Source organism: Phaethon aethereus (genome assembly GCF_964289735.1).
Source record: "Phaethon aethereus genome assembly, chromosome: 7".
NCBI lineage: Eukaryota > Metazoa > Chordata > Aves > Phaethontiformes > Phaethontidae > Phaethon > Phaethon aethereus.
The window spans coordinates 20427498-20445837 of record NC_138583.1 but is presented as its reverse complement, the minus strand read 5'-3'; the positions used below and the strand labels follow the sequence as shown (position 1 = coordinate 20445837).

The 18340-nt window shown below is 44.8% G+C and overlaps 1 protein-coding gene across 1 annotated transcript in view; it reads left to right on the top strand.

Annotated features, from left to right (window-relative positions):
* The window catches only part of ALOX5 (arachidonate 5-lipoxygenase), a gene marked incomplete at its 3' end in the record, with an annotated part of 34833 nt that extends 20763 nt beyond the window's left edge, over positions 1-14070 (top strand). Inside the window, exons 7-14 of the mRNA XM_082002120.1 lie at positions 716-862; positions 961-1164; positions 1395-1481; positions 3223-3401; positions 6073-6194; positions 8466-8566; positions 11606-11776; positions 13891-14070. Coding sequence (XP_081858246.1) covers positions 716-862; positions 961-1164; positions 1395-1481; positions 3223-3401; positions 6073-6194; positions 8466-8566; positions 11606-11776; positions 13891-14070 — 1191 coding nt within the window. The remainder of the gene's footprint in view (positions 1-715; positions 863-960; positions 1165-1394; positions 1482-3222; positions 3402-6072; positions 6195-8465; positions 8567-11605; positions 11777-13890) is intronic.
* Positions 14071-18340: the final 4270 nt, after the last annotated feature.

Genomic DNA, 18340 nt, shown 5'->3' with positions numbered 1-18340 from the left:
TCCACCTTTTCCTTCTCATAGCTTCTAACCTCCAAACCCTGTTCTAACTGCCTTCAGCCACATCTCCTCTCTCTTCAGGCTATATGGTTGGTCATGGCAAAGCTGGTTGTCTCTGGAGACTGGCAATACTTCTGTTGACTGTTTTCTCCTGCTATCCTGGAGCTGCAGGCCATGCCTTTCTCCAGGTTTAGTTAAAGAGATGTCACCAGGAGGTGAAGGGTCATTTTTCAGTGGTTTCTTCTGAAAGATTAGGGATTGATCGACTGCCTCAGACAGGAGAAGTGCCTCTCCCTTTCCTGGTAGGGTCTTACACTGTTGTCACCCGCAGAGTTGAACTAATGTGCTGAAGAAGGGTTGGCAAGGGTGATGCCTTGCTTTTGTTTGTACGACCAGCATGGGGGTCTCTTTAGCTGGCAGTGTGAAACTTATTTGCATCTTACTGTCACTGCATGAACGCCAAGCACATAATCGCTCTTTGCTGAAAGGCGCACTAACAGGCTCAGCAGACACAAGTCAGTTAGTTGGTGTAAAGGTACTTGCTGTCTCAGTGCCATCATCCCTGAGCCACCATGAGCAAGGCCAGGCTGGTGTCTACTCGTAACCACAGGGCAGAAGCCGCCTTCTGGCCAAGACTTCCCAACCTTTGTTCTGAGCCTTGCTGCTTGCACTGTGTTAAAACATACCATGCTTTTTTTTTTTTCTTCCCTCCCCCCAGCAAGGAAACATTTTCATTGTGGACTACGAGCTGCTGGATGGTGTGGATGCCAATAAAACAGACCCATGCACAATACAGTACTTGGCTGCACCCATCTGTCTGCTGTATAAGAATCTGGAAAATAAAATTGTACCCATTGCAATCCAGGTGGGCTTACTGTCAGGGTCTTTAAAGTGATCCATTGCTTGTTGTCCCATCTTAAACATGAATGACTTGGGGGGTTGTATTCTTTTTATGTCTTTCAGCTTGGTCAAAAGCCTGGGCCAGACAATCCCATATTCCTTCCTTCAGATGCCACATATGACTGGCTGCTAGCTAAAATTTGGGTTCGCTCATCTGATTTCCACATCCACCAGACAGTGACCCATCTTTTACGGACGCACTTAGTTTCAGAGGTGTTCAGCATTGCTATGTTCCGGCAGCTGCCTGCTGTACATCCCCTCTTCAAGGTTGGTTCTTGCGTGAAGGGATGTATGTGGGTCAGGGAGGTTATCATTTTAGCTTGACAAACCAAAAGGAAGTCCTAATGATAGTTCATCTGAGATAGTTTGGCTGGCTGCCCTGCAAAGCAACGTACAGCTAAGCCACCAGGACTTCCAGGGCTTCAAACTTTACACCTGATTGCTGTTGAATTCAGTCAGAGTATTTGCCTTCTTTCATCGTTTGTCCTATTTCACAGCTCTTGGTGCCACACATGCGGTTCACAATAGCCATCAATACCAAAGCCCGAGAACAGCTTATATGTGAATGTGGCCTTTTTGACAAGGTAAGTAATCCCTTTTGCGAATCTTCATTATTCTTCATGGTTCCGTATGTGTGTTTATCCTTTAACCATCGCATATTGCCTTGTTTCTTGACCTTTCTGCTGAAGGGCAAACATAACTAATAACACCTGAGAAACTGGCACACAGAATTGTTGTGCTAAAGATTTTATTTATTTGGCTACCTCTAAGTAGCCAATTCAGAACTGGCCAATGTCAGTAGTGAGTCAGTATCTCACTCACTCATAGCTGATGTGACTTTGGGGTATGAGTATAGGAGTGTGAGGTAACATGATATGCACATACATCCCTGCACATGTATGCACACAGTTAAGTCCCCAATTTCTTTTAAGTAAGTATCATCTTGGGGCAGGGTGGTGAGCAAAAGAATTTGTGGTTGCAAAAGGAAATTTGCATCACAGAAAGACGTGTAGATAAGATAGATTTCTAAGTCCACAAATAGTGGGTGTAGATTTCAGCCTGTCTTCTTGGATTGCCATAAACAGCAGATATGCAGATCTTCTAGAATTAAAACTCAGTTTCAGCTTAGTCAGTGAAACACAGCTGTCTGTCATGGACTGTGGTGCAGATATGAACATCTAAATCTGACAGCACTGGTATTTAATGTGTACTCAGCTCTTCCTCCCTTGGCTCCTCCAGAAATGGCATGCTGCATCTAGGAGCTGCAACAGGTTGGCATGCAGCAGTCTCTGTGACAACATGCTAGCAAGCAACTGGGAAGTTTGAGGAGGTTTCAGAAATCCTTACAAAGAGGGAACCTGTGTTTCAGGACAACTTTGTCCCCCTTACACCTCTGGCAGTAGACCAAAAATATCTTCCATGCTCCAGAGTTTTTCACCCAAGGAGGAAAGAGAGGTTAAATCCAGGTACTTTCCTTGTCTTCTGCACTCCACTGCTGACTGTGGAGACGTGGCAGGCACTCCCATCCCTTTGAACAGAAGCATAATGTCTGTTCGCTGTGCATGTGGGCTGAATGTGTGGCTGAGACCTGACAGCAGGGATCCTCGAGTTGCAGAATTTGTTGGTTCCAATGTAGATGAACAACCAGCTGGAGGACAATAAGCGTAAGCTGACTACTGCTACAAGGCTAGCATCCTATGCTAGAAAAGCAACATTTGGGAGCTTTTGTGCAGTGATTATCTAAAGAGTTTTGCAATGCTGTTTGTTGTGGACACGCGGTGTTTTCCAAATGTAATGTGTACTGAAACCCTGGCCAATACTCACCAGTAGCCACCCAGCTAGATTGGTCTCCTGGCTTAAATTCCAGGTTGGCTAACAGTAGCCTGCACCTCTAAACACTTTCTTGTAAACCACTCTGTAGCAGCAGTGCGTAGTTTAGCAAAAGCCCTGTTCTAATACACTTCTGGCTGCTTTCCTTCACACACACACTGGTTCTGGAGCATACGGCTGGCAGAAAGTGCATTGGGTTCAATACTTCGATGTTGCTGTACTTTATTACTGTATTATAAGCAGGTGCTGTACCTATGGAGAAAATGTGAGTGTTAACAGTGATTCATGGGAGAGGTATGAAATGTCTGAAGACAAAATGCACAGCTCCAGTAGACCTCTGCAGTTCGATACTTGTTTATGTGGAGATGTGGTTTTCTCCTTGAAAAACAGATTCACCAGCATTTTGAATACCATCTCCTGCGAATTTGGAAAGCCAGTCTCGGCACAAAGTGAACATAATCTCCTACTGTTCCTGTCTTGCCGTTCTTCCTGCAGGCAAATGCTACAGGTGGAGGAGGACATGTACAAATGGTGCAGAAAGCAATGAAGGATCTGACTTACAGCTCCCTCTGCTTCCCCGAGGAGATTAAAACTAAAGGGATGGACAGCAAAGAGGATATCCCCTACTACTATTACCGGGATGACGGCATTAAAGTCTGGGAGGCTATAAAGAGGTAAGAGAACATAGTTCTAGAAATGGCTAATGAAGTCACTGTCACAGAGACATGACTTCATTTTCTCTCTGCTCGCTTTGCTCTTCATCACAGTCTAAACCCACAGCACCTGGACCTTTTAGTCACGTGGTGCCTTTTCAGTCCAGCATATCTCATCTGAGAAAAAATATATAGTCAAGCACACACCCTTGAAAGACTGTTAATTCCTGCTTTTTTCAGCCCTGTTTTCTTGCATTCTGTATTTCAGAGGTCCCTTTTTCTGTAAGATTTCACAGAATTTAATGAGTTGGAATTTAGACCTGCAAAGGGAATTTAATTAGCTTTTTTTTTTTAGCTATGCACAAAGCAAGAGAGAACTCAGCTGTCCAAGCCAGCCATGTGAGCTCGTCAGGGTTCTTGTGGCATAGAAATATGTTTGCCTTGCACGACAGTTGTGTTTTGAAACTCAGTAAACTAGGCATTAACTGATTAGAGTTAAAACTTTCTTAAAATGCCTTAAAATTGCAAGGCTCAAGCTTTGTTAGAAAAGGCAGCAATTCTGAGTCAGGAGAGGTATTGCAAGGCTGCTCAACCACACAAATGTGGTTCCTTTTCAGGTACGAAACACTGCCTCAGAATTGAATGATTCATATGTTTTTTATTCTACAGTGGCATTTCATTTAACAAACAATGTATTTTTGCATGGCATAAGTTGCTTGCTAAATATGCAGCTGTTTCTGGACACATGTCGTTTGAAAAACATGTTCATTACAAATCAGATTTTTTGTGTACACAGAGTAGGGGGGTTATAATGCAAGCATAATGTTTAAAGTGTAGGGTACATCTTTGTCTCCTGTGTTTTCTCTGTTTTGGCAAGGGGTTATCTTGCAATATTTCCTGCAATTGTTAGTGCCCATTTGAGAGAAAAGGGAACTTAAAACTTTTCTGTGGTTGTTTTTTTGATGGTAGTCCATTATTTGTCCCTCTTCTCTTTCCTGTGTTTTCTTTGCTGATTGAGATATGCCTTTTCAAATACCAGATAGTACTTAGTCAACTCAATTTGGTTTGCTTGTGGGTGTTAACCTAGCTGGAGGAAGATGTTACACTGCCTCAAAGTTGGCTGAGAGATTCTTTGTAAGTGAATAATTTGGTTTATAAATGATGTGGGCGGTATCCTTTTGAGCGTGTGATATCCTGACCCATGGTCATGCATGTGTCTAGTCACCATGAATTTCCTATGATCTGCAGGGGTGTCAGTCACCACTCTTTTGATTAAATAACTTCTATCCCCAGCATTGCTTCACATGTGGCAGATGGCCTGGACTTAAGAACGCTGATAAGGCTATCCCTATAGAAACAATGAGGCTCACATGGAAAATTTTTTAACCCCTTCTCTAATACTTAGTTTCTTATTTCTGATCAAACTGCAGATAGATATTCCAACCCAAAAGGCCTCATCCGCACTTCATATACTAATTTATATTTGCATGGAAGGGGGTCTAAAATACTGCCATTGTGTAAGAGGATTACCTTCTGTATGCATTTGGCAGGGGTGCCAGGTGATGGAGGCAGAGCTCATGCAGGGCAGCTTTATCTCTGCATGTTGCAGGATTTTTCTTTTCCTTTGTCTTCCAGAGGAAGACAAAATTACTTAAACTCTTCATGTTTATGCAGTTGTTTGCCTCAGTAAAAACTCTGACTTGGTTGGCTAATAGAAACAACATTGATAGATTTGTAAAGGTCTCCAAATTGCAATAAATTTATAGCCTGTTAGGGGAGAGATCTGTATTAGATAACAATTCTTAATCCCATCAGTCAGCTTCTGCAGTCAAATGCTTCACCTCATGGGTTGTTATCAAAATATTTAGCAAGAGATTATAGGTACCTGCAGAGCTACAGAGTATCTCAGCATAGCTCAGTTAACCAGTCAGTCATGAAATGAAAATCTTCAGGAAATCAGGCTTACCTCTTTTTACTGCTTTCAGAACTATTGGTGTTCTCTTAGTGTTTTAAGAGCCTTTTTTCTGAGGTGAGTTAGCCTGGGAAGCTTTTATGGAAAGAGGGGTTTTGAGAAGAGGAACTGAACAGGGAGGAGATGTCTGCTGTATGCAGTGGGTGTAAGAAGAAGCACTAGACCTCTTCTCCCCAAGAGAGGTTTCCTGGGCTACCCCCACTTTGGAGTGTTCCACTGGGGTTTTGTGAAAAGGATGTGTGGTAGGAAGGGATCAGCTATCTGAATGGTATTTGGGAGCAGCTTTGGAGTATCCCCAGTACAGGGGATGGTGCCAGTATCACGGTTTGGGAGCTCCTGTTCCCAGGGCGAGAGCCCCATGGATATGCCAGAGGGAGTCTGTATTAAGTGAAGAAAAGGATGTCGATGTGAGGACAGAGGTCTGGGCAGGAGCAAAGCCTCAAATGAGAGAATAAAGTGCACAGGGCTGTTCGGGGGATGCAGTGTGGCCCAGCATCTTTTTGCGGGGGGAGGAAGTGATGCTGCAGTCAGAAATGAATCGAAGTTGCCTCTGTGCATTCCCACTGCTTGTGGGAAGGAGGTAGGGGTTGCCGAGACCTGCTCTTGCCCCTCTCTTTCCCCATGCAGCATCTGCCTCCCCTGCAAGATCAGTCTTCAGGGAACGGCAAGCTTGCTTTCTCCCGTTCGTTTTGTCTTGTTCATTTGTTTCTGTACCCGCAGCTTTGCAGAGGATGTGATTCACATCTACTACGAAAGCGACGAGGTGGTGTGTGAGGATGTAGAGCTGCAGGCCTTCGTCAAAGATATCTACGTCTATGGGATGAGGGGCGTGAAGGCCTCAGGTAAGGAATGACGGCCCAGCCGGGTCTGCAGCTTGTGGAGTCCCTGCTGACAGCAGTGCTGCATGCACAGCATGCCTTGAGCTGTTGGAGACCCTCTTCCTTCTTGGCCCAAAGATGCTCAGTTTTATGGGTGAGACCCTGGATCAGGCCCTCCCTCCCGCAGGAGACAGCTCCTTCCTTTGCCACAGATTCTCACCATAAGCTTGAGCCACTCATGTAATCTCTCTGTACACTGGGGATTGCTCCTTTGATCTTGGCTGCTCATGCTTTAAGCATTAGAGGAGGGGCTGTCTGTATGGGCTGCTGGAACCACCAGACATGAAATCACAAGGAGCAGCGAGAACCCCTTGAATCCTCTCCTCCAAACCTTGCATCCAATCAGAACAAGTAAGAACCTTCCCAGGACTGTCCTGCTGCACTTTGCATTTGTCCAGCATCTGTGTCATCATTGAGCTGTTCTGTTCTCTTCAAGAGAAGATACTCATAATTCTTTCCAAGAAATATTTTCCGTTGCTCTGTCTCCTCTCACTGCCTCTTATTTCTTGCAAACCATGACTTGGCTGTGGGAGCTCTCACCCATAACACAGCTCTAGTCTCCCACCTGAATTAACATGCTCCTGCCTTTCCCTAACCATGATTTTTATTTCCACTCACATTTTGTCCAAGCAGGTTTTCAGGAATTTATACAGATGGGTGGGGATTCTTCATACTGCCGTAACTGATTTAGATCTGGAAACACCTGTTGGCCAGTGATCTGGAGCAGGTGGCTTTGGCATTGCATGCACACGTTTGTGTGTGAGACCTCCAGGCAAAGCTGTGATGTTTCCACTCATTACCAGTATGCGTTGATGTAGCAGCCTTCTGGACTCTACTTGCCTGGACAAGCAAAGGACTGGGGGACACTTGGTTGCTGTCAGTTTTGTTTGTCTAGTTTTCTCTTAGGAGAAGTTTAGAAATGGCCTGCTAGTAGGAATTTCATGCTTGACCAAAGCATCTTGATATGGGACAAGTACTGAGCCTTTCCAGGGCTACAGCTGGTGTGAGATGCTACAAGTGCCACTGGTGGCAGGACTGCCAGTACAGGTGGGAAACCTGCAGCATCCCTGTCTGCCCTGCTGCCACTCCAAGGGCTGGGGCAGGGAGCAGGGGGACTTGGCTGGGTCTGTAAAGAATGGAAGAAGGATAAATGGGGGGAGGCTGTTGTAGCCAGGGCTCACCCTCCAGTCTCCGTTCCTGCCTTGGGGGGGCTGCTCTGACTGGGAGCACGCCACGCCCCTTCAGAGATTAACACAGTGTACTTAGGATAGCAGGACACAGGAGGGGATGGTGCATCTTTGCGCTTGGTGGCCGGCCAGAACTACCATGTGCCTCTTCCCCCTCTCAGATTGAGTTCATGTCTGCATCAGGTTGGTGGTGAAGACATGGAAGCAGCCGACACAGGCAGCCTGAGCTCGGGCAGTTTGCCCCAGGGTGCTGACAGGTCTCTAGGTATCCTGGGACCTGTGGTCACACTGGGCTGGGACAGGGAGTACAGGACAGGACTGCGATGCAGGGTGGATAGAAGAGATACAGGCTTGGGTGTGCTTTGGTAGCAAAATATTTCCCTAGTCCCTGACTACTCCCTTCTTTATTTATATACCTCCGTTTGATTATTCCCCTTCAAAGACAGCTTGATGCAACTTTTCTGTTCCTCATTCTGTTGTTTCTCTTTCAGAATTTCTCACTTCCTCACTTCCCATTTCAGCAAATAAGCTCTCCCTGCACTCCTTCTCGCAGTGCACTTGATCGCGGAGCCTCGGACCTTTATAAATACAAGCACATGGTCATTTGCTCCTTGGCATGAACCTTCTCTGCTTGCACTGCAGACTGAAGAAAAAGGGAGCATCTGAGGCCCCTGCCCTGTGGACTCTCTGGGTTCCTTGCTGCAGGGTAGGTAGGGTGAAAGGACAGGGATACAGTATTTTTTAAAGGTGTAATTATACTTTGCCTTTCCCTTAAGGAATGCCACATACTTTGCAAACAGTGGTGATGTCTTGCAAACCCATATGAGGTAAGGCAGCATCACTCTGTTTTTATGTCTGGACAGCCAAAACACAGAGAGGTTGAGTAACTCCTGTTAGACCACACAGCAAGATTCAGAAAGAGAATGCCCTGCTCTTCAGTGAGTGCTGCACGGTCCTCTAACTCATGCCTTTTCAGTAGCTGATAACTACTGGGTAACTGGGGTACTTCATAGCTGGGTGCCTTAAGCTTTTCTTCTCCCTTGTTTAGGGTTTCCGAAGATGATGAGGACACGAGAGAACCTAGCAGAGTATCTCACAGTGATAATATTCACCACATCGGCCCAGCATGCAGCTGTGAATTTTGGTCAGGTAGGAATTTCTGGGAAGAATGTTCTTCTTTCTGGGCTGGGAGGTGCATCTACCAGGGCAAGGTCTGAGAAATGTTTTTTAGATGTACAGACATTACATTACTCTTTCTGGTCAAAATAACTGCAGAGCCATCTGCAAATCCCCATGAAGCCTGTGGAAACTGAAGTATTTTGGAAGCTGAGAAAGGCATTTTGGGTTCTAAATAGATACCAAAGCTCAAATTTAGGGGTTCTAACTTGTATATTTTAGTTTTAATGATTTTATTATGGGGAACAATAAGCATTTAAATGGGTTGCTAAGACCCCTTTCAGAAATGCTGAAGGATTCAGGTGCACAGTCTAGCTACCATGCTTTCCAGGTACCACCTGAACTGCCTGGATATATGTGCTGGTAATCTGTGGCACATTCCGCAATGAAATGTGATGAGTTATGCTAAGTAGCTTTACTTTGCACTTGCTGTGAGTGCATGCAGGGGTGACTACTGCAGGTTGCTGTTGGAAGCTGTGCTAATTTGGCAGCGTGCCCGTGGCGAAGCAGCATACATCCTATTTTCAGATGTGGCCTAGGGAACACGTGCAGCGCAGCCCAGTGCTGTGACTGCAGTTCATGTAGCTGCATATGCCGCCTGTCTTTGAGCTGGTGCAGCTGGCTATTTCCAACAGCTCAGTCCCAGCAGTACAGCGATCTAGCATTTACCAAGGGTCCTGAGTTAACTAGTGAAAAGCTGCTTTGCACATCTGCAGGACCTCCACTTCTACTTTCTGCAGCAGCACAGACAAGCCTCTACAAGGTAAAGGCTCATTGAAGTCAGTGGGACAGGAGTCCAGATCTTCAATAATATCTAGATACTTAACTCCCACTAACATACTAACTACTACTAACATACATACTACTAACTAAAATTTGAAAGAACACATCTGTGAGGATCTAGGCTTTGGTCATGTATGGTCAAATTTTCAAAAGCACCAATGTGCTTAGTATTCCCAGTGCATGGAAAGGGCATTGCTGCTCATTTCTTGAGTGCGCAAGCCAACTGGCAACTTTGAACTTCCTCTATGATGGTTAATGTGTCACATACTGATAGCCTGTGTTACCCCTGCCTGCCTTTACTGACATATATCTACCCTGAAACTGTAGTAGCAGCTTGCCTTTCAAATGCTGTTTCTTCTAACATCAAGGCATTTTGGAGAGCAGACTTCACAGCCAGAAGGAAATCTCTTTGTCAGTCTGTATTGCACAGGGCTTCTTCACTGAGTGGGTGGTCAATGACTTGAACAGGCTCCCCCATGAAGTTGTCATGGTGCCAAGCCTGTCAGAGTTCAAGGAGCGTCTGGACGATGCTTTTAGTCATATGGCTTAGTTTTAGGTAGTCCTGCGAGGAGCAGGGAGTTGGACTCGATGATCCTTATGGGTCCCTTCCAACTTGACATATTCTATGATTCTGTGAGGTTTTGTGGCACATGTTCTGGCTTCAGGCATGGATGATCTCCCAGATAAGCAGGGAGACCATCTTTCCTATGGTGATTATTCCCAAACACATCCTACGTTGCTCTCCATGTTGAGCCTCTTGTCTATCCCTGCAGCTCAGGAGCCCTGGAGCAGGTCTAGAGACAGGTGTCGAATGAACCCACACTATCCATGTGCCACATCCATAACCAGGGACCTCTGCCACTATTCACTTCTAACCTTTCATTACAAGTAACTGAGACATCTTCCAACCTTCCTGTCAGGAAATCCTGTCTATTGAAGTACCACTAAGAAACCATGTCTTAATATTGCCCAGGCTATTAGCATTTAGCAGAGAGCCTTCAAAGAATGAGAGGGGGAATTTGGCATGCAGAGCAAAAGGGTCTTCAGCCATGGGAAAAAATGGCAGAGAGAGAGGGCTGAGGGTAGGAGGAGATGGCTACGCACTGAAGAGAACAGATTGAGCACAATGTAAGCATGGCACATAGCTGAAATCAGACTTCACCTCAGGCAGGGCAGGGGTTATGTATGAAGGTAGCGGAAAAGTGCTTGGAAAAGAAAGTTTTGGTAAGTGCAACACCTCACATGGTGGCAAAACTTGGGGTCATATCTGAGGCAAAATGAGACATCACCATTCCACAACATTGAAGCGGGCCCTCAGTGGTTCTGACTTCCCAGTCAGATGCTCACCATGGCCCCATCCACATGCCATATTCCATGATGCACCAGCATCCTTTAGAATCACAGAATCACAGAATCATTAAGGTTGGAAAAGACCTTTAAGATCATCAAGTCCAACCATCAACCCAACACCCCCATGCCCACTAAACCATGTCCTGAAGTGCCACGTCTACACGGTTTTTAAACACCTCCAGTGATGGTGACTCCACCACCTCCCTGGGCAGCCTGTTAAGTTAAGAATTTCAAATGCCACTGTCTTTATAGACATCCTGAACAGCTCTTCTAATAACGATTCTGGTTTCAATCTCCCTTTGCTCCTCCCCCACAAAATTATCTTGCAGCTAATCAAAGTCACAGAGGTAATACTGAAACGAAATAGATAGATAGATATTGCGGTTTTAGGTAGATACCCAGATTAAATCTGATTACCTCTCTTACTGCCTGACCAGAGTACTGTGGGCATGTTCTTAGAGCAAATTTTGTAAAAAGAGCAGCTGGAGAAAATGAGATTTTTATCAGTTATAGTGTTTTTTTTTTTTTATCAGAGGTTGCCTCAGATTATCAGAAGAGAGCTTTGTTTAATAAAATACCTAAGTCCTTAGCCTCGCTGGTGAATTTGGGCTGTGTGGCACATGCCTGTGGTTAGCAGGATAACTACTCCCATTTAGACAGCCCAACTCTCTCCCCTGTGACACCCTGAGATATACAGTAGGGACTTCCTTGTTTCCATCAGTCCTTATCTAGAGCAACTCTCTGTCCTTTAGTTAGTATCTTCTCTTTCTGAGAGGCTCATATTACAGAAGCAAACTCAAGACTCCGGATTTTCTTTGCAGTGTTCCTAAATACCAGCCACTGTAGCTTTTCACTGTGCTCTTTCACTTTATTGTGCAGTATGACTGGTGTTCCTGGATTCCCAATGCCCCACCAACAATGCGCTGCCCGCCTCCGACAGAAAAGGGGACAGTCACCATCAAGCAAATTGTGGAGAGTCTGCCAGACAGGGGACGCTCTTGTTGGCACCTTGGAGCTGTCTGGGCCTTGAGCCAATTCCAGGATAATGAAGTAAGTTGACTTGTCTTCTCTAGGTGATGGAGATGTAGGTGAGACCATGAGGGCCATGGCAAGACCACAAGGACTCATAAGATTGTAGTGCTGCTCTGTGCTTGACTTGACCACATTTGGCTTTTTGTGGAGATGTATCAGTGGTGTGGGTTTGTCCTTGTTCTGCCAGATGCAAACCAGCTCTGAGCAAGAAGTTGTATTTTTACTCTGAGGCTGTGTGTCAGCCAAAATGAAAGTTTCTAAACTCAAGCAGGGTGTTGCCAAGTGAGAATGCTGTGTTGGAGGAAGAGGGCTGCAGTGGCACAAGGGTTTTCTCCACTCCTTGCCCCAGCAGTACTGGTGGAGAATCATAGAATGGTTTGGGTTGGAAGAGACCTTAAAGATCACTTAGTTCCAACCCCACTGTCATGGGCAGGGACACCTTCCACTAGACCAGGTTGCTCAAAGCCCCATCCAGCCTGGCATTGAACAGTCCCAGGGATGGGGCATCCACAACTTCTCTGGGCAACCTGTTCCAGTGCCTCACCACCCTCATAGCAAAGAATTTCTTCCTTAGATCGAACCTAAATTGACCCTCCTTCTGTTTAAAGCCGTTACCCCTCGTCCTATCACTACATGCCCTTGTAAAAAGTCCCTCTCCAGCTTTCCTGTAGGCCCCCTTCAGGTACTGGAAGGCTGCTGTAAGTTGTCCCTGGAGCCTTCTCTTCTCCAGGCTGAACAACCCCAACTCTCTCAGCCTGTCTTCACAGGAGAGGTGCTCCAGCCCTCTGATAATCATTGTGGCCCCCCTCTGGACTTGCTCCAACAGGTCGATGTCATTCTTATGCTGGGGGCCCCAGAGCTGGATGCAGTACTCCAGGTGGGGTTTCACAAGAGTGGAGTAGAGGAGGACAATCACTTCCCTCAACCTGCTGGCCATGCTTCTTTTGATGCAGCCCAGGATATGGTTAGCTTTCTGGGCTGCAAGCACACATTGCTGGGTCATGTTGAGCTTCTCATCAGCCAACACTCCTAAGTCCTTCTCCTGAGGGCTGCTTTCAATCCATTCTCCACCAGCATGTATTTGTGCTTGGGATTACCCCAACCCATGTGCAGGGCATTGCACTTGACCTTATTGAACTTCATGTGGTTCTTACAGGCTCACCTCTCAAGCCTGTCATGATCCCTCTGGATGGCATCCCTTCCCTCCAGTGTGTTGACTGCATCACACAGCTAGAGAAGCTACAGCATGGCTGTGTCTCCACGTCCTGTCCCTTTCGAAAATCTGCCCCAGTGCCATGTGCACTACAGTTGTGGCTTGTGCCTCGCTGGCGTGGAGTGCAAACAAAACAAGCCTATGGGAGGCCTTGTAGGCATGGTCTATAGCCATTTCCCTTATGTAAAACAGAGTTGTAGCTACTTGGTTGTCTCACCCAGAGGCTGTGTCTGGAGTATGTGTTTTGAAATCCTTAAGTGGAAGATGGTGGATAGAGGGTACTTCAAGTGACGTTTCTCTTTAAGAAGAAAGCAGGTGTCAGCTGAGAAGCTAGTAGTATGGGTAGTCTCATGGGAAGTGGTTACCTAAAGCAGGTAATATACCAGTATGCATATTGACAATGTGGTGTTCAGTGCACCCTCAGAGTCCAAGGTGACTAAAGCAATTGTCAGGTTGAACTTAGAAGGATGGTTTTAAGTCAACAGAAACTTCCCCTGTCACTGAAAGAAGCAGTCGTCTTCCATTTTCATCCCTGGCTGTTCATTCTCCTCCCATGCTGCCCTTTTCCTTTAGCAGCACCAATGTTTGACCAGCTGTGATCTGGCATGGGAAACTGATCTGTCTGACTACTAGCCTGAAAAAAAGTGCTTATTTTTGAGTGGATCAGCTCCCTGCAGGTGGAGGTGGTGCCACACAGACACCTGAACCTGCACTATGGAAAAAAGCAGCCAACAGTGGAAGGATGATGGGACAACATCTTTCATTGGCAGTGCCAGTGTAGGCTAGCTTAAATATTGATTGTACTATTTTAAAAGTAGCATTTGTGAAGCTCTGGGTGTTGTTCTGCTGGATGACATAATGTTGAGACAGAAGAGCCTTTGATTTCTCAAAGTATGATTTCTTGGTGTTTTTCAATTAGCTGTTTCTGGGCACATACCCAGATGAACACTTCGTGGAGAAGCCAGTGAAAGAGGCTATGGCAAAATTCCGCAAGAATCTGGATGACATCGTCAATGCCATCACCGAGCGCAACAAGAACAAAAAGCTTCCTTACTACTACCTTTCCCCAGATCGCATTCCTAACAGTGTTGCTGTTTGAGCAGATACCCAGCAGAGTTTGAAGGCATGTAAAAGCTAGTGATGCTTTCCTGTTACATATGCTTCTTTTCAATGGACTTGCAGAGATGGATAAAATAAGAAACCCACACTCTCCATCAGAGCTGCCCCATAGTCCATTTGGACTTTCAAAACAAGTTCGATTATGACTGATCTTGCAGACAAAGTCTAGTTGGCAAACCTCTAGGTCAGATTTCTCAGAAGTTTATTTTTCCAAGATTTTTTAATTAACCTTAGAATCAATATCCATGTTTCTGTTAGCTTTCCCTCTCCTGGTCAAAACAATATAACCACAGATTCACTCATCTTATGCAATGAAAATAGTATCAGGAGCAATAAGCAAGTCACATTTTTAAAATCCTTCCTTTTTTTAATAGGTGACACTATGGACATAAAAATACAGTCTTTAAAGTTTATGCATTGTTTTAAATCTGATTAAAACAAATGTTAAATATTTTCACTACAGGTGTGAATGTCCTAATTAGGATGAAGGTCAGGACATTTTCTTAGCATAGCTGAGGGATTTTATCACTTTCTTATCGAGTTCATGTGAAATGAGATAGTCTGGTTCATAGGAGATGAAAATTTTGTACGTACATAAACCTGGGTATTTGCTACACAAAATTAGCAAGGTTTGTTTTAGCCTCTGCCAGGAGAGTTTGGTATCATTCATACATATGGACAAATGTTTTGCTTAGCACAATGGCAATGAGTAGAGGCCTAGCAGTGCTTATGCTTGATTTGTTTCATTTCAGGGGCTGATGGGTTTTGTGGATAGTTTCTTCTGTTTTGTGGGGGATGAAGAGGTTACCTTGTATAATGATAAAAATTGTGGAGAAGGATTAATTGACAGCTTCTAAGGGGAATCTTTAGATTTGGCCAATTAAGCATAATTGGCATGTTCCACCTTAGAAATAACTGAGTTTTGTCTGTTTTGTTTAGAAGTGGTTAGGTTCAAGTTCTTGGGCTTTGGTTAAAGTTGAGAGAGTCACAGAAATGACGAAACAAAAAATTAGGTTTGGGAAATTTAAGAGTCGTAGCTTTATTAATAACAATTTTGGTTTATTTTTCCCAGAATTTGTTCCTTGTACTAGCTTCATCAGCCTGCAGTGTGTTTTCTCAATAGATAAGAAAGCTTCATGTGATAATAAAACAAAACTGAACAAGAACATCTATCTTTTTTTTCTTAACTCAGTATCTAATGCTGTATGTCTTGAAAACCTTGAAAGAATAAGCCCAATGTGCTGTGTAAAGAAACAAAGCACCTGCATTTGGAGAAACACCATTATTTCTGTCATTCATATGTGATTTGGAAAAAAGTGCTACTTAAATATATGTCCTTTCTGTTTCATATGAAACACAGGTGTGGAAACACAACTGATTTTAGACCCTTTACAGTAGACTGCTTCCCTTTTTCTCTTCCCCAGCTAAAGAGTTTTAGCAAAAATGTGAAAGGTAAGACCAGTTCCTGTCAGTGAGGAAGTACCTCTAAGACTCGCGCATCTTCCTTTTACTGCAACCCATAAGAAGTGGCGAATGTAGAAGCCGAGATATGCAATTATGTAGCAACACTGGAGTAGGACCAGGGGATCAGAGACCATGACATGTAAGCCACAAAAAAAAACCCCAAAAACAAAAACCAAAAAACAAACAAAAAAAAAACCCAAAAAACAAAAAAACAGTGCAACTTAAGTGCAAAAGGGAAAAAACACAACAAGCTAATGCAATATATCCAACATGCCAGCCCTAACCCTTGGCCTTCCCTTGTGTACAGCGATTGTCCTCATGCCTCAGCTTTCATATGATAATGAACTGCATAATCAAGTATCTGCCTAGGAAACAAAATACAGGGAGAGGCGCTGATGGCTGTTCTCTTGTATCTCTTCCCTCTGCTCTAGCCTGTGGACCTGGGATACAAGTAGGGTTGATGGGAGATTTGGGGAATCAACTGTGCAGCTTTGAAGGCTGATATTAACAGTCTGATTCAACTGCTGGAGAGGCAGTGGAAAGTGGTAAGGAGACTAAAAGTAACACTGGCACCAGAAAGGAAGCAAATACATGCAAATAGTAAATTGCTTGCTCTTCCAGTGGGCCTGGGTACATATGTTCCTGTTCCACTCCCTGCTGCCTTTTCATCTGGGCAGCATCCACCAGAAAATCACCTTCCTGTGCATGGGCTATGGGTTCCTCCCCTACATCTTTAGCCATGACTTGCACAGAGGTATCCCCTAAGTCATGGTACTGAGGTACAGTGTCCACTCACAGGATCACTCCTAGATGGAAATGAAAGGATCAGCTCTCTCTGAAGTGGGTCATGCACTCAGCTTTGTGATAAATATTACTGTTTGATGTGCATCATCCCATGTCTAACGGGATTTGACAGCCAATGGCATGTGTCTAGGCTGGATGGCTGTTGCTGCTGGCCAGTCCAAGGGGATTTAACCTGTCTCTTCCAACTCAAGCTTCCTTGCTGTCTTTTCCAATTTCTGTGATTCTCAATCAGATGGAAGATTGAACCGGGAGACATCCCCTTTAGAAAGTCCTGGCAGTAACTCGGGAGGTTCTGGCATCTCAGCCCTTCATCCTGGTGTTTGGTCACAGGACCAAACACACACTCCAGCTATGAAACACCATTAGTGCTAGTGAGAAAGGAACTGGGAAGGGTTGTCCTAAAGGACTGTTACAAATAGAGGAGAGACCCTAATGTTTTCTTCCCAGGCAGATTTAAAAAAATCTCTCCTTAAGGAGAAAAGGATGCCTTGAGATGGAAAGAAACCATCAACAAGGGGATAAGGTAGGCATTTCCCTGATGAAGCCTCTGACTCTTTGGGTTCGTTGGTGACAGTGAGGATTTAGACGTCTGCAGCCAGCTCAGGTCTCATCACTGACCTCCCATGCTTTCCTCTTTTTGCAGGGTGAGTTTACCACTGCAAACTCTTTTTGGGACATTCTCTTTCCAAACCCCCAAACATCCCTTGCAATAGTATCATGATTCTCACTGCCCCTGGAAACAAAGCACAGAAACTTCTTAGTCATCCCACAAGAAGTAAGCTACCTTTTTGTTTGTTTGTTTTTCAGTGAATCTCCATTTTATAGGTGGGGAAATGGAATAAGAGCAATGAAATCCAGCAGATCAGCTCTGGTTTGAGGTGTCTCCTTTGTAGAAAGATTGTGAGAAAGTTGTTTACCTGCAGCATGCTAATTTTAGCCTTCTAGAGAGCAGACAACAGGTTCAGGCTTGGCCACTGAGAATTATTTGCTCTGTTGCATGTAGGGCAGAGCATGGAATAGACCCCAGAAGACCTGTTTCTAACTATCAAGTTTTAATCAGCAGCTGGCCTTTCCTGCCGCAGTAGTAACTACGTGGTATCTAGGAAGTAACTGCAGACACTGAGGTAGTAGCACAAACTGCTTAGTTTGCTATATTTGTAGTATAAACAGGAATAAATATTGCACAATCGGACATGGCTGGTAAGTTTAGAGGTTAACTGAGTCATGAGTTTTTATGGCCAGAAGATGTGGGCTTAGACTGATCTCAGCATAACAACAGGCCTTTGGATTTCCCTGAAGCATTTTAAGGAAACTATCTTCTGTGAAAACATCCACTCATGATTTACTGAAATACATGGTCCGCGCTGGTGCTTGAGTCACTTGTCTGACTGGTGAATCCCTCTTGCTATGTTTCTAGTTCTGCGTGCATGCAGTTTTTGCTTCTTGCAACAACTGAAGATCCTTCTCTGACCAGTTTCCTACTACATCCTTCCCCTTCCTTTCAGTAAACTGAATTTATTTCCTGGACTCTTCTGCTGTAAGACTTTCTTTAAACCTCTTATCCGCTACCACTGCATCTTTATTAACACTGTACGGACAGCTTGTGGACAGTTGACAACGACCATGATTCAATGGCTATTTCAGGTCATCATTTCATATCACAGAATCACTAAGGTTGGAAAGGGCCTTAAAAATCATCAAGTCCAAGGCAATATGCTGCTTTTTCCCCTGCCTGAAACTACATGTCTGCAGGTTGTCCCTAGATTTAGGTCTCTGACATGTAAAATCAAAACAACAGGTTGGTTGATTGCAACCAGCAGCTCAAGAGAACCAGGCTGATGCAGATCTCAGTGGCCCAGCCTTACTTGCTCCAGTAACTGGAGGACTCTGGTGTGTCTCTGTGGTTTACCAGCAACCTCTTCACTGCAACAGCTTTGACATTCAAATTCAGCTGCTGTTGCCTCCCCAGGTATGTGATCTCT